The 16092-nt window shown below is 43.4% G+C and overlaps 1 protein-coding gene and 1 pseudogene across 1 annotated transcript; one reads left to right on the top strand and one right to left on the bottom strand.

Annotated features, from left to right (window-relative positions):
- Positions 1-8393: 8393 nt before the first annotated feature.
- Positions 8394-8489, top strand: LOC111542117 (annotated as a pseudogene).
- Positions 8490-14816: 6327 nt separating this feature from the next.
- On the bottom strand, positions 14817-15677 carry LOC113224897 (nucleolar protein 56-like). The gene is made up of 2 exons (XM_026454630.2): positions 15608-15677; positions 14817-15299 (listed from the first exon to the last, which is right to left on the bottom strand). The coding sequence occupies exons 1-2, from the start codon at positions 15675-15677 to the stop codon at positions 14845-14847; spliced, it is 525 nt and encodes a 174-aa protein (XP_026310415.1). The 3' UTR covers positions 14817-14844.
- Positions 15678-16092: the final 415 nt, after the last annotated feature.

Below are 16092 nucleotides of genomic sequence, written 5' to 3'. Positions count from 1 at the left end.
CTGTGAAACAACAAGCAGATGGGATCCACCAGGCTGCAGCAGCCATCCATTCATTTTCACTGACTCAAGGGCCATTGCCAACAGCCTAGCCACCTGGTCAGGAGAATGGCAACTAGGAGACCGGACTGTTAAAGGAACCCCTGTGTAGGGACAAGGACTTGCTGCCTGAAAGAGACAAATATACATCACTCATGTGGATGCTGGGTCTAACATGACCGCCCTCCACCCTTGAGAGGAACTTATGTCATGTTTTTGGATGCCCTATGGCACTTTACCCTGACCAAGAAACATGCTTCACTGACCAAGCAACTTGCTAGTGGACACTCTCTCATTAAATATATACACCTCATCATCCTTTGAATGAAGACTTTTAATGATGAGACACCCAGCTCACACAACAACTGAAGAAAGACATCAAGATGGCCTGCTAATGGGATGGCACCTCTGTCTGACTAGGGCAGTACTGACACTAAACTCTGCACTCCAGTGCAAGGGAAACAGCACCATGGTGCATGTTGAGAGACACTGAGCTTAGCAGGGGTGTTGGTGGACCAGGCAGCCACCTGCTAGGCTGCACCTTTGAAATCCCAATCTTAGTGTTCCCAGACATTCTTTTTCCTTTTTCCCTTTAGAGTGCACACCTTGGGGGTGGTTTGCAATTCAGGCTGCCATAGTAGCCCAGAGAAGTCACCCCAACTCTAATCTGTAGGTGAGGCTTCACTGAGTGACTCTACTCTTTGTGATCCCACAGGAGTGGGGAATGGGACCCAGAAATACCAGGGTGCTAGGTCCCTCAAGCTGTGCTGGGGATGCCTGATTCTTCCATTCAGGTGAGCAACATGTTCAAACATGTCAAGTTTGTATAGGATGTGACCTCCCTTCCTGGACTGGACAACTAAGGCAGAAAGGTCTGAGTCAAGAAACGAGGGCAACGGGTGCCCATAGAGGTTAACAGCCTCAGGAAGAGATAGACAGATGGAGTTGCTACACTAACCCAGGTGAAGCCCATCTGATAGGTAGGGAATGCATGAGACCCCGAGGATGGAGGATGGGGCACTAACCTGTCCATCTGCTGTTTTCACAAGAAAATGGCAGCAGAGGTCTGGAAATAAAAAAACTTCTGTTAGGCTCTCCCAAATTGTGGCCACAAAGGATAACCTGAAGCAGCGCTGGATCTGCCACCATAGACCTCATTTTGCTGCTGACCAGAATGACCTTCTTGTCCTGCAAGTAGTAAACCACACCAGCATTCCCAATACCACAGTATACACCAGCACACCAGCAGGATGAGAGCTCAGGCTTACTGAACATCTGACACCCTCTGTGTGGCAGGGAGGTGGAAATGGCCTGTTTTAACTGACTCTGGCAGAGTGTCACAACCACAACTAACAAAACTTTGATGGACTGGAACTTTATTGTACCAAGGTCTTTTGATTACATGAATGAGAAGTCTCCCAAAGGCAACAACAAAAACAAGGACTGGACTAATGCTAATCCTCTGAGTAGGGGCTTCATGAACAATATTATGTGGGGGAAACTGAGCTCAGGCAACCATTCCATCGATAAGACTTGCTTGGCAGACACCAATGTATCTATACATATATAGAATATGTATGGTAAACTAGAAGGAAAAGAAAGGCAATATTTAAAACCCTGGATAGTAGCAACTGGTGGGGGAGGAAAAGGGTTGTAATAGGGAGGGTCATTTAGGGGCTTTAAAGCAATGGTTCTCAAACTTCTTAGTCCCAGGACTCCTTTACATACTTAAAAATTATAGGCCAGACGTGGTGGCTCACACTTGTAATCCCAGCGCTTTGGGAGGCCGAGGTGGGTGGATCACCTGAGGCTGGGAGTTCGAGACCAATCTGACCAACATGGAGAAATCCTGTCTCTACTAAAAATACAAAATTAGCCAGGTGTGGCGGTGGGCGCCTATAATCCCAGCTATTCAGGAGGCTGAGGCAGGAGAATCGCTTGAACCTGGGAGGTGGAGGTTGCGGTGAGCCAAGATTGCGCCATTGCACTCCAACCTGGGGAACAAGAGCAAAACTCCATCTAAAAAAAAAAAAAAAAAATTATCAGGAACTACAAAGGACATTAGTTTTTGTGGGCTAATATCTTTTTTTTTGAGACAGAGTCTCACTCTCGCCCAGGCTGGAGTGCAGTGGCACAATCTCAGCTCACTGAAACCTCTGCCTCCCGCGTTCAAGCAATTCTCATACCTTAGCCTCCCAAGTAGCTGGGATTACTAGCATGTGCTACTCTCCTGGCTAATTTTTGTATTTTTTTCAGTAGAGATGGAGTTTCACCATGTTGGCCAGGCTGGTCTCAAACTTCTGACCTCAAGTGATTCACCCACTTCAGCCTCCCAAAGTGCCAGGATTACAGGTGTAAGACACAGCACCTGGCCTTGTGGGTTAATATCTATTGATATTTACCATATTAGAAATTGAGGCTGGACATGGTGGCTCACACCTGTAATCCTGGCACTTTGGGAGGCCAAGGTGGGAGGATCACTTGAGCCCAGGAGTTTGAGACCAGCCTGGGCAACACAGCAAGACCGAATCTCTAAAAACAAAAAAAAGCAAAAACAAAAAAAATTTTTTTTGAGATGGAGTCTCACTCTGTTGCCCAGGCTAGAGTGCTGTGGTACAATCTCGGCCCACTGTAACCTCCACTTCCCAGGTTCAAGTGATTCTCCTGCCTCAGCCTCCTGAGTAGCTGGGATTACAGGGGCACATCACCATAGCTGGCTATTTTTTGTATTTTTGTTAGAGACAAGGTTTCACCATGTTGGCCAGGCTGGTCTTGAACTCCTGACCTCAGGCGATCCACCTGTCTTGACTTCCCAAAGTGCTGAGATTATAGGCATGAGCCACCATGCTCGGCCATTTTTTTTTTTTTTTAATTAGCCAGGTGTGATAGCATGCACCTGTGGTTCCAGCTACTCAGTAGGCTGAGAGGGAAGGATCATTTGAGCACAATTCTGGGCTGCAGTGAGCTATGATTTCACTGCTGCACTTGTCTGGGTGACAGAAACCCTGTCTCAAAAAAAAAACAAGATGAAGAAAAGAAATTAAAACAGAAAAGCTGTAAATGTATACTTACAAATTCATGTTCAATAATGATAAAACCACTAATTTTAACATAAACATATATTTTTAAACTATTATATTTTCTAAAACAAAAAATAGTAAGAAGAGACGTTGTTTTAAACTTTTGCAAATCTCTTTAGTTTGTAGGTTAATAATAAAAAAACAGCTGGACTCTCATATCTATTTCTCTATTCAATATATTTGCTTTTCTGTGTTTTTTGTTAGTTTTTTGGTTTTTTGGGGTTTTTTGAGACGGAGTTTCACTCTGTCACCAGGGTGGAATGCAGTGGCGTGGTCTCAGCTCACTGCAACCTCCACCTCCCAGGTTCCAGCAATTCTCCTGCCTCAGCCTCCCAAGTAGCTGGGACTACAGGCGCGTGCCACCATACCCAGCTGATTTTGATATTTTTAGTAGAAATGGGGTTTCACCACGTTGGTCAGGATGGCCTCACTATCTTGACTTTGTGATCCACCCACCTCGGCCTCCCAAAGTGCTGGGATTACAGGCACGAGCCACCGTGTCTGGCCTGTTTATTTTTGAGATGGAGTCTCACTCTGTCGCCTAGGCTGGAGTGCAGTAGTGCCATTATGGCTCACTGCAGCCTCAGCCTCCAGGTTCAAGTGATCCTCCCACCTCAGCCCCCTGAATAGCTAGGACTACAGGTGTGCACCACTACACCTGGCTAATTTTTTTTGTGTTTTTTGTAGAGATGGGGTTTTACCATGTTGTTCAGGCTGGTCTTGAAATCTTGGGCTCAAGTGATCCACCCAGCTCGGCCTCCCAAAGCATTGGGATTATAGGCATGAGCTACCACCCCCAGCCTCCATTCAATATATTTGTGATAGGTTATTTTGGCTAAACTATATGAAGAATTCTGAGCCACCGTACCTGTAGTACAAGCTACTCCAGAGGCCAAAGCAGTAGGATCACTTGCTCCCAGGAGTTTGAGGCCAGCCTAGGCAACATTGTGAGACTCCATGTTTAAAAAAACAAAAAACAAGAACTCTAGCTATGTAGTTGTATGATGCAGGGTTTAGTTGCCTTTTCAAACAATTATGGACAATCTTTGTTTATTTTACACCACACAACAAATAGTCCTTCCTCCCTCCATCTCTCTCTCTCTCTTTCTCTCTTTCTTCTCTCTTTCTTTACTTTTTTTTTTTCTCTTGAGACAGGACCTTGCTCTGACACCCAGGCTGGAGTGCAGTGGTACAATCATAGCTCACTGCAGCCTTGACCTCCTGAGCTCAAGTGATCCTTCCACCTCCGCCCCCTGAATACTTGATCCTTCCACCTCCGCCTCCTGAGTACTTGGGACTACAAGGAGGTGCCATCACGCCTGACTAAATTAAAAAAGAAAAAGGGCCGGGCACGGTGGCTCAAGCCTGTAATCCCAGCACTTTGGGAGGCCGAGACGGGCGGATCACGAGGTCAGGAGATCGAGACCATCCTGGCTAACACGGTGAAACCCCGTCTCTACTAAAAATACAAAAAACTAGCCGGGCAAGGTGGCGGGCGCCTGTAGTCCCAGCTACTCGGGAGGCTGAGGCAGGAGAATGGTGTAAACCCGGGAGGCGGAGCTTGCAGTGAGCTGAGATCTGGCCACTGCACTCCAGCTCGGGCGACAGAGCAAGACTCCGTCTCAAAAAAAAAAAAAAAAAAAAAAAAGAAAAGAAAAAGAAAAAGAAAATTGTAGAGACAGCAACTCCCAATGTTGTCCAGGCTGAAATATTTGTTTCTTAAAGGTTAGCTGCAACTTAAACTCTGAAACCATATCAATAAGCCTTTTCTACTTTGGGTTGTATGAAAATCTATCTCGCACTTTGATTGCATTTTTTTTTTACCCGTGCATGATTTTGTACCATCAACGAATTGGTCATTTGGAAAACATTGGTTCACTGAGCTATGCAGAGCTTCCAAATGTTGCCGCATTTCACTATACAACGTTTTATTTTATTTATTTATTTTTTTTTGAGACGGGAGTCTGGCTCTGTAGCCCAGGCTGGAGTGCAGTGGCCGGATCTCAGCTCACTGCAAGCTCCGCCTCCCGGGTTTACGCCATTCTCCTGCCTCAGCCTCCCGAGTAGCTGGGACTACAGGCGCCCGCCACCTCGCCCGGCTAGTTTTTTTGCATTATTTTAGTAGAGTCGGGGTTTCACCGTGTTAGCCAGGATGGTCTCGATCTCCTGACCTCGTGATCCGCCCATCTCGGCCTCCCAAAGTGCTGGGATTACAGGCTTGAGCCACCGCGCCCGGCCACAACGTTTTAAAAATAACATTCATTAATATCACTACCAATTGTCTTGTTTTTCTAAGACCAGCCCAGAGCGAGCACAAAAGAACCAGCGGGTAGGCAAGTGTAGGAGCAAAACTGCACAGTTTATTTTGGTAACCTAAGGTGTGCGGGAGAAGTCTGTCAGCCTCCGGCAAAGGAGGCCAGCAGAGTCCCCCCGCGGTGGGGCTCTCCGACAGACTTCCCACAGTCCTGACATCCGGACAGGAGTGGGGCTGCAAGAAGGCTGCTGGGGCTGTGAGAAGGCTGCCGGGGCTGTGAGAAGGCCGCTGGGGCTGTGAGAAGGCCGCCTGGCTCAATGGCGGAGAGTGGCTTTTCTAGGAGTGGGAGGGCAATAGGTGGGGCATGGGCGTGTCAGGGGCGTTCTGCAGGTGCCACCAGGTAAATCTTGGTCTCTTCAGATTGACGTCACCTGGCGCATGCCCAGTTGGTCTGCACCCTCCCTGGCGCCGTCTGCCTTTTCGCGCGCGCGGGAAGAGTTGGTGGTTAAGAAGAACCCGGAAGTGCACCATCTTGCCTCCGTTGGTCCAAACACCAATCTCATCAGAAAAGTCTTTCAGTATTGGGAAACTGTCAAGCTCGGGTGGTATGTACAAAATTCTATTTTTGGCTTGAAAGTTCTAACTTTATCATTGCCAACAAATAATGTTAAGTTGTTTTCCTTGAAGTGACAGGCTTATTTTGTTTATTTTTGTAAAACTGTCTGCCAAATACTCAAGACTCTATAAACATGGTTCATTATACTTTCAATTAAAAAATGTGTTCACTGAAAAAAATTGGCTAGTTCAGCTTATGTCTAAATAACACAAGGGCTTTTCTTCCAAACAACCAGACAAAAGCACTTTATGCATACTTCCCATTTTGTTAGACAGAATTTTCAAAAGATGTTCACTAAAGGGTTGAGATTTAACAAAATTAATACTTTTCACAGCTTCACAAAGGATACTCTTTGTTTTTGTTTTTTGGTCTTTGTTGTTGTTGTTGTTTTGAAACGGAGTCTCGCTCTGTCACCCAGGCTGGAGTGCAGTGGTGCTATCTAGGCTTACTGCAACCTCCACCTCCCGGATTCAAGTGATTCTTGTGCCTCAGCCTCCCGAGCAACTGGGACTCTGTCTCACAAAACAAACAAACAAACAAAAAAGAGACAAGTACTGTTTTATTTGTTTGTTTGCTTGTTTTCTAATAGAGAAAGAATTTTCCTATTTTGCCTAGGCTGATATCAAACTTCTGGGCTCAAGGTATCCTCCTGCCTTTACCTCCTCAAGTGTTGGGATTACAGGCATGAGCCCCACTTTTTTTTTTTTTTTTGAGGTGGAGTTTTGCCTTTGTCACCCAGGCTGGAGTACAGTGGCGTGATCTTGGCACACTGCAACCTCCGCCTCCCGGGTTCAAGTGATTCTCCTGCCTCAGCCTCCTGAGTAGCTGGGACTACAGGGGCCTGCCACCACACCTGGCTAATTTTTTTGTATTTTTAGTAGAGATGGGGTTTCACCACATTGGCCAGGCTGGTCTCAAACTCCTGACCTCAGGTGATCTGCCTGCCTCGGCCTGCCAAAGTGCTGGGATTACAGGCGTGAGCCACCATGTCCATTTTTTTGTTTGTTTGTTTGTTTTTAAAGAGACAGAGTCTCACTCTGTCATCCAGGCTGAAGTGCAGTAGCGTGATCTCAGCTCACTGCAGCCTCGGCCTCCAGAGCTTAAAGAGATCCTCCCACCTCAGCTTCCTGAGAAGCTGGGACTACAGGCATGCATCACCCCACCCAGCTAATTTTTGGGGATTTGTGTTTATGTGTGGAAACGGGGTTTCACCATGTTGTCCAGGCTGGTCTCAAACTTCTGGGCTCAAGCAGTCCACCTGCCTTGGCCTCCCAAAGTGCTGTGATTACCGGCGTGAGCCACCTCGCCCAGCCATATTTTTTAATAAAAAAGAAGATGGTGCTTTGGGAGGCCAAGGCGGGACGATCACTGAAAGCCAGGACTTTGAGAGCAGCATGGGCAACATAACAAGACTCTGTCTCTACAAAAAATTTTTAAAATTAGCCAGGCATGATGGCACACTGCTGTAGTCCTAGATACTCAGGAGGCTGTGGCAGGAGGATTGCCTGAGCCCAGGAGTTTGAGGCTGCAGTGAGCTGTGATCATGCCACTGCACTCAAACCTGTGCAACAGAGTGAAAATCTCTCTCAAAAAGAGAAAAGAAAATGGAAAAAGTGCCAAGAAAACATCAATAATATGATATAATAATGAAGGGGTGGCCTGCCCCTCCACACCTGTGGGTGCTTCTCGTTAGGTGGAACGAGAGACTTGAGAAAAAAAATAAGACACAGAGACAAAGTATAGAGAAAGAAAAGCCGGGCCCAGGGGACCGGTGCTCAGCTTTCAGAGGACCCACGCCGGCACCGGCCTCTGAGTTCCCTTAGTATTTATTGATAATTATCTTTACCATCAAAAAGATAATGGAGTGGCTGGACAATAGGATCATTGTAGGGAGGAAATCAGCAGTAAGACATATGAACAAAAATCCTTCTAACATGAATAAGTTTAAAGGAAAAGGCTGTACCTTGAGATGCATATGCGAACATCTCCATAAACCTTTTAGCAGCATTGCTCCAGCAAGCCCCACCTTATTCCTAAAGGCGGTTTTCTCCTTACTCAGTAAACAAAGCACACAATGGGTTTTACCCGGAGATGTACCATTGCCCAGGGAGGGGCAGGATTCTTAATCAGCAAGCTGCCTTCAGGTACTTGTTTAACAAAGACACATCCTGCACAGCCCAATATCAATTAAACTTTGGGTCACCACATGTCTCTTGCAAGGACAAAGTTGGGGGTAGGGTCACAGATTAACAGCATCTCAAATACAGAACTAAATGGAGTCTCTTATGTCTACTTCCTTCTATATAGACACAGTAACAGGCTGATCTCTCTTTCTTTTCCCCACATAATAATATTAGCAAAAAAGTGAAAATATCTAGTAATAACAGCAATAATAATAGCACACACAATCCTTTTGTGGGTCATACCCATGATGATTGGGTGTTCATGCACAAATATGAGATGTGCCACCTTTTTACAACGTTGACACATTACCTGTCTGATGACGATAATGACAAAGAAGAAGGAGAAGGAGGAGAAGAGAAGGAGAAGGAGAGGAAGAGGGAGAGAAAGAGAAAAAGGAGGGCAGGCACTTTTTTTTTTTTTTTTGAGATGGAGTCTAGCACTGTCACCCTGGCTGGAGTGCAGTGTCACCATCTCAGCTCAATGCAACCTCCACCTCCCGGGTTCAAGTGATTCTCCTGCCTCAGCCTCCCAAGTAGCTGGGATTACAGGTGTCCATCACCATGCCCAGCTAATTTTTTGTATTTTTAGTGGAGACTGGGTTTCACTGTGTTGGCCAGGCTGGTCTCGAACTCCTGACTTTGTGACCCACCCACCTCGGCCTCCCAAAGTGTTGGGATTACAGGCTTGAGCCACTGCGCTTGGCCTGGGCAGGCACTTTTAAAGCATTTTAATTATGGTACATCTACATGACAGAATACTAGGCAACCTTAAAAATATGGTGGCAATACTTGGCAAGAATGTAAATTGGTATAACCTTTCTGGCGGACAATTTAGGATTAACTATCCAAATTTAATATGTATATAATCCTTTCATTTAAAAATCCCACTGCTAGGAATTTATCTTAAGGACATTGTAATAAGTGTAATTAATAAATAAATTATAAGGTGATATGATGTACAAATTCAGAGTAATGTAATATATTCTATCATCCTGAATTATTTTCTGAGATGTGTTGGATGGGGTGAGAAGGAGCAATTTGTAAGTAAACATGTTACCTTAAACTTATAAACACATATACAGGTCCACCAGGCTGTATCACACTCAAAAATAAGCAGGTATTGTTTACACTGCTCTGCCACTAATAAGCACCTGTTGTGTGCTTACGATGTAGACAACCTAAAATTGTAAATGTATTATGTAAAATGTAATTTGTAAAAAAGTGACATCTGTTACATACAGCCTTGTATAATAGGTATGTGAAAAGTGTGAACCCTGAAAATCTGAGACAGGTCTCAGTTAATTTAGGAAGTTTATTTTGCCAAGGTTGAGGACGCGTGCCTGTGGCACAACCTGAGGAGGTCCTGACGACATGTGCCCAAAGTAGTCAGAGCACAGCTTGGTTTTATACATTTAGGGACACATGAGACATCATTAACATATGTAAGATGAACATTGTTCAGTCTGGAAAGGCTAGGCAACTCAAAGCAGGGAAGGGGCTTCCAGGTCATAAGTAAATAAGAGACAAATGGCTGTATTCTTGAGTTTCTGATTAGCCTCTCTGAAGGAGGCAATCAGATGTACATTTATCTCAGTGAGCAGAGGGGTGACTTTGAATAGAATGGGAGGCAGTTTTGCCCTAATAAAAGAAAAACTTCAGCCGAATTAAATTTAAAGGAGCTTAATTGAGCAATGAAGTATTCGTAAGTCAGGCAGCCCCCAGAATCAGAGCAGGTTCACAGACTTCAGGAGTGCCTCATGGTCAGAACAAATTTATACACAAAAAAGTTAAAGTGACATACAGGAATCGGAAGTGAGGTACAGAAACAGTGAGATTGGTTATAGCTCCGTGTTTGCCTTACTTGAACGCAGTTTGAACACTCAGCAGTCTATGAGTGGTTGAAGTATGGCTGCTGGGATTGGCCAACACTGGGCTATTGTGACGGGCGCATACTATGAAGCTAGGTTTTCAATTTTGTCTGACTATTAAGCTAAGTTACAGTTCATCCACAAGGTCTCAAATATGGAAGTACGGAGTCCTTCTCAGGCCATATTTAGTTTGCTTTAACAATTCTCCCATTTTGGTCATTTTCTCAATTTTGAGAGATTGACCAAAACCTTAGTCATTGATGTTACTATCACTGTTGTAAATGTACTTATATTGTTTTGAAACCCACTGGGAAACAGTAGAACAGTGGGTTTTGCAAGGAGAGAATAAGCACTGAGCAGAGGATATCTCCTTATGTTGGAACATCTGTTTACAGGAGAAAAACAAACCCTGATCTTTTCTAGGATCTATGTATTTTCTTAAAGCCTTAGGTTGATTATATCACATTTAGCACAAGTGACTCCATTTTAGTTTCATTTGGTTTGTTAGGGCCTAGTGCATGAGCTCAGTCCAAAATAATGGCCTCCCATAATTTTGTTTAAAATAATTCCCCTTTTCTGGCCAGGTTCTCACTTAGGTGAGAGTGTGACCAAAACTTAGGGCCTTAGCACCACTCTCAGTTACCATCGTTTTAGGTTTCCCGTCTCAGCATGTCATTCATATGTTATGGTATCCTCATGGTTGCACATTTCTTTCAGCTTTTGTCATTCCAGTTGAAGAGAGACCATTTGACATTCTAGAGATAGCTGCATGCAAACATTTAAAACTTTTAAGAGAATAAAGCATACCAGGGAGACTGTTAGTATGACTATGGGGAGGATAATACCAAGAGTTTGGAGTATGCTCCTTACCCAGGGTCCCCATAAACCAAACCACCTAAAATTAAATAGATTAAAGAATGAACTATCTAGAGTCCACTCACTTGACTAAGTGGTCTTTTCGTTAATCACCTATAACTGGATTTTTATAATTTACACTTGATATATTTCTCCATAGGCCACAAATGTCAGCAGCTGCACAGGTACTTTTCTGTTTAGCCAATTCTATTATTTAGCATAACTTTCACAAGAGAATTTAAAGTCTGTTGTATAGCAACAGACTTTAAAGTAAAATTTGCTGTAGATCCTATTATGAGGGAGACATTTCTAATTATTGCCTCTTTTATTCTAAGCCATGGAAAAAGGACCAAACAAATGATGTCCTTCTAGAAGAATGAAGCCCTCCTGTCAATGTTCTCTTTAATCCATGATGTCGGTTAAGAGGAGTTTTGACTGATTTTGAGGCAACGTATGTATCACTAAAGTTTCTCACCTATACTGGGCTTCCATCTTTTGTCTATTAAAGTTATTCATGTATAAGGCTGGCTGCAAAATCCTTCACAAAGAAAAGTGTACCCTATAAGAGCACATAATGGACCCCCTTTTCATCTCTATTGTTCATAGAGGCATAAACAAGGAAAACATATTCAAAGATAAGAGTCTCATGATAATAGAAGTTTTGATCTGTGATCTTTCAGAAAAGCTGTTCATATCAAGGATGCCATCTTCTTCTGGGGAGAAACTTTCCTGATTAGTTTTACCTTAAGGGTTCCAAGAGGTGTACAGTTCCAGGAGTATGAGGGACCCTTCTCAGTTGTGAGATTATAAACCCAAGGTTCCAGGCTCCAAAGTTTTTCTGTAGTGTGGATGGTAAGGATGGTCTTTCTCTGATGTTCTCAGAAGATCCAGTCTTCGGGTTCTAGACTGTGAAGGGATTGTCCTCAGTGACCCATAAAAAACTTTCTTTACCTGGTAAAATACACTGTAGCATAATAATCTACTGCTATAACATCAGTGCTCTTGCACGGAAAAGCTTTTATACACCAGAAAACATGCATTGAAAATGACAGTTGAATGAAATTCCTTTATAAATGTTTAAATGGCCCATCAGGTAGCCAAATGTACCTGAGGCTTTAATTGTCTTCCCGGGAATATGGAACCAAACATTGGTTTTAAACTATTTCTGCAATTTATAAGTCACCACATCAATATATTCAATTTGGATTATTTTATATTTTCCATGACCAGTCATGGAATGAAGAACCTTTAATAGCAAAAGCTTTAAGGATTTAGGAAGGACAAGGCGTGTCCCAATTCTTCATGAGACCATGCTTAACATTAGACGTATGTCCTCCTGAATACCAGTTGTTTTCCAATTTAGGTGCATAGCACTGATAACTAATGGGTTATCATAGGTAATTTGACTGAGACCATGGAGTTCATTCAAATTGTATATTTAAACAATTTTAATGTTGGCTGATTTAGCATGATAATCTAGAGCTTGATTTTGAAAGGTTTGTTAAATACCAAAGGTTTAAAACATTAGATATTACAAAATAGAATCTCAGGTTACCATAAGTCACTCATTTAGCCAAAATGATAACTCAAAATTTTTTTAGGCCAGGCATCATGGCTCATGCCTGTAATCCCACCACTTTGGGGAGGCCCACCACTTTGGATCAGTTGAGGTCAGGAGTTCAAGACCAGCCTGGCCAACATGGTGAAACTCTGCCTGTACTAAAAATACAAAAATTAGCCATGCATGGTGGTGGGTGCCTGTAGCCCCAGCTACTCGTCAGGCTGAGGCAGGAGAATCACTTGAACCTGGGAGGTGGAGGTTGGAGTGAGCCAAGACCACATCACTGCACTGCAGTGAGACTCTGTCTCAAAAAAAAATTTTTTTTGAGGAAAAAACATTATTCTGATAAAGAGGAGACTCAGTTTTCCAAACAAGACCCAATGAAGATGAAGATAGCATGAGGACAACTGATTCTGTCTCCTTTCTTTCCTTTCCCCTGCTTTTTCCTTTTGTAGTTTACTTAAAAGGTAAACAAAAACCTTTCACTGTCTTTTAATATTACATAAAATCTTTTTTTTTTTTTTGAGATGGAGTCTCACTCTGTCACCCAGGCTGGAGTGCAGTGGCTGGATCTCAGCTTACTGCAAGCTCCACCTGCCGGGTTTACACCATTCTCCTGCCTCAGCCTCCTGAGTAGCTGGAACTACAGGCGCCTGCCACGTCACCTGGCTAGTTTTTTGTGTTTTTTAGTAGAGACGGGGTTTCACCATGTTAGCCAGGATGGTCTCGATCTCCTGACCTCATGATCTGCCCGTCTCAGCCTCCCAAAGTGCTGGGATTACAGGCTTGAGCCACCGTGACCGGCCATAAAATCATTTTTAAAGTAGAAAATCAAATTTTGTGTTTCCATTAGTGTATTTTTAATGTTAAAGCTAGTTTTAGGCTGGGCGCGGTGGCTCAAGCCTGTAATCCCAGCACTTTGGCAGGCCGAGACGGGTGGATCACGAGGTCAGGAGATCGAGACCATCCTGGCTAACACGGTGAAACCCCGTCTCTACTAAAAACTACAAAAAACTAGCCGGGCGAGGTGGCGGCGCCTGTAGTCCCAGCTACCCGGGAGGATGAGGCAGGAGAATGGCGTGAACTCGGGAGGCGGAGCTTGCAGTGAGCTGAGATCCGGCCACAGCACTCCAGCTCGAGACTCCGTCTCAAAAAAAAAAAAAAAAAAAAAAGCTAGTTTTAATAACATTTTATAAATCTATTCAGTTTTAATTAGTTTGACCATAAGGTAAGATTTATATAAACATTTTATAATGCTTTACAATATTTTTTTTCTCAGAGCAGAACAGTGTTCTAAGCAAACTCTGTTGTGCTTCTATTCCAATGTCCAATTTATGGGGAAAAAACTAAATAATGCCAATTTAACTTTAGCCAATATGTTCACACATAGAATCTCTTATAGTTAATTTTTATAAACCTTTCACAACTTGTTCAAACCTTTAGCTTTATTTAACTTAAAACAATCCTTTAACCCTCTAACCTAGGCAAAAATTTACATTCCCATGCTTTCTTATAATCTCTTACAAAAACACATTTTATTCTCTTACACATCTTGTATGTAAACTTATTTTTTCAGTAGTCTCAATTACATGTTACAATGTTAACTCTTAGTGACTTTTACTCTTGGTGAAAACCTTGGTAAGTAAGGGATTTTAATTATGTATTAGGTGTGGAGCCTAGGACCCAGAGAGAAATGCAAATAAGGTCTGACTCTTTCCAGTGACTAACTCCATGTGTCCCAGACCTTACCTAGCTGTAAAGCAGGCAAGCTGTACAGTTGAGTCATAGCAGAATTTTATGAAGCATTTAGGAGGCCTAATCACCTTTAAATTGTACAACATTTTTGGCATAAATTTCTTTTCTTAAATTCTTTCACAACTTACACAGACCATGTACAACATGTTTAGACTTTATGACTTGCCCTAAACATCCCTCTTTTAAACAACCAGTCCTTTTACTTTAGTACAAGAATTTACCATACAACATCCTTTTTATATAAAATCTCTTTTCTTTATAACCTTCTTTGCATAGCTAGAGGGCATGGCTGATTCCATACATCCCCATGCCTTATTTAGAATTTAATGTCTTCAAAATAAATTGAACAGTTTTCAAAAGTCAAAGCAGTTTATGACCTTAAAGCCTTTAGCAAACCTAATATCTGACTTGCATAATTTAGACAAAATGTTTTTATCAATAATCTTTAAAGCTATTTTTATTTGCCAAAGATTACTGACGTCACATGAACTAGAAGGCATTACTGTTTTTATTTTGCTGTGTGTGTGGTGTGTGTGTGTGTGTGAATTTGTTTTTATTGGGGAATAGAGCACAGGTTGGGAGATGTCACCTTGGGCTATGGTATGCCCCACCTCCCAGAGAATGTCCGTTTGCATTCTAATCTTCCTGGGATGCTTTATGGAACTTTTTCTTCTTCTTGGAGCTGCTCTTGCCAGTTGCCTCTTCAGGCCCACTGCTGACTGGCTCCTCTTTGGAGAATTTCCTCTTTTTCTTGGAGCCACTTCTGTGGCCTGCCTCTTCAGGGTCATTAACTGTTTCCTCCTTGGGTGAAGACTTCTTCCTTTTGGGAAGACTGGTGCTGCCACCGGTCTCTTCAAGATCACTACTCATCAACTCCTCCTTGGAAAAAGATTTCTTTTTCTTGGGTTTGGAGAAAGAGATAGATGGGTCTTCCATTCCATTCTCCTGAGGAACCTCCTGGGGCTTTTGCTTTTTCTTCTTTTTGGGTTCTTCACTCGTCCCTTCACACTCCTCTGGAGTACTACTGCTGTTTTCTAAAGATATGAGGACAAGTGCAACCAGCCGTTTCTTTTCCTTCTTTAAGAATTTCTGGCCGGGCGCGGTGGCTCAAGCCTGTAATCCCAGCACTTTGGGAGGCCGAGACGGGCGGATCACGAGGTCAGGAGATCGAGACCATCCTGGCTAACACGGTGAAACTGTCTCTACTAAAAATACAAAAACTAGCTGGGCAAGGTGGCGGGCGCCTGTAGTCTCAGCTACTCGGGAGGCTGAGGCAGGAGAATGGCGTAAACCCGGGAGGCGGAGCTTGCAGTGAGCTGAGATCCGGCCACTGCACTCCAGTCCAGGTGACAGAGCAAGACTCCGCCTCAAAAAAAAAAAAAAAAAAAAAAGAATTTCTTCTCCTGTTTCTCCAGCTTCCTAGTAATCTCAGCAGCCACTTCCTCTGTCTGAACCATTTCTTCCTTCATGACATCCAGATTCTTTCATGGTATCTCTCCGGTCTCATAGAAGGACAGTCGCTCTTCAACTTGTTCTCAAAGCCTTTCCCCAAGTACACTCGTGGGCACCTCAGAGAAGCAATTGATTCGTGAGGCAATACTGCATTTGTTTGCCAGGTATCGGGAGATGTGGCCTTTGTTCTTGGCAGCTGCTTGGCCAATGAAGGTGGAGTGGAAAATGAGTCCATATTTTGGTGTGTTACCCCTTGTCTTCAGGGCTCTAGAGACTTGGTCCCTTTGCTGGGCCCTGAGAATCACTCAAACACCAGGACTAGCTATTTTGCTTTTAAGAGTTTATTTTTGTTTAAGCCAACTAATCAAAGCTCTTTTATATAAACATTACACACAACACATATATAGTTACACAGAAAGACAGACAGAAGAT

Source organism: Piliocolobus tephrosceles, chromosome 10, assembly GCF_002776525.5.
Source record: "Piliocolobus tephrosceles isolate RC106 chromosome 10, ASM277652v3, whole genome shotgun sequence".
Classification (NCBI taxonomy): domain Eukaryota; kingdom Metazoa; phylum Chordata; class Mammalia; order Primates; family Cercopithecidae; genus Piliocolobus; species Piliocolobus tephrosceles.
The sequence above is the reverse complement of the archived record's forward strand: the minus strand, read 5'-3'. Positions and strand labels throughout refer to the sequence as shown.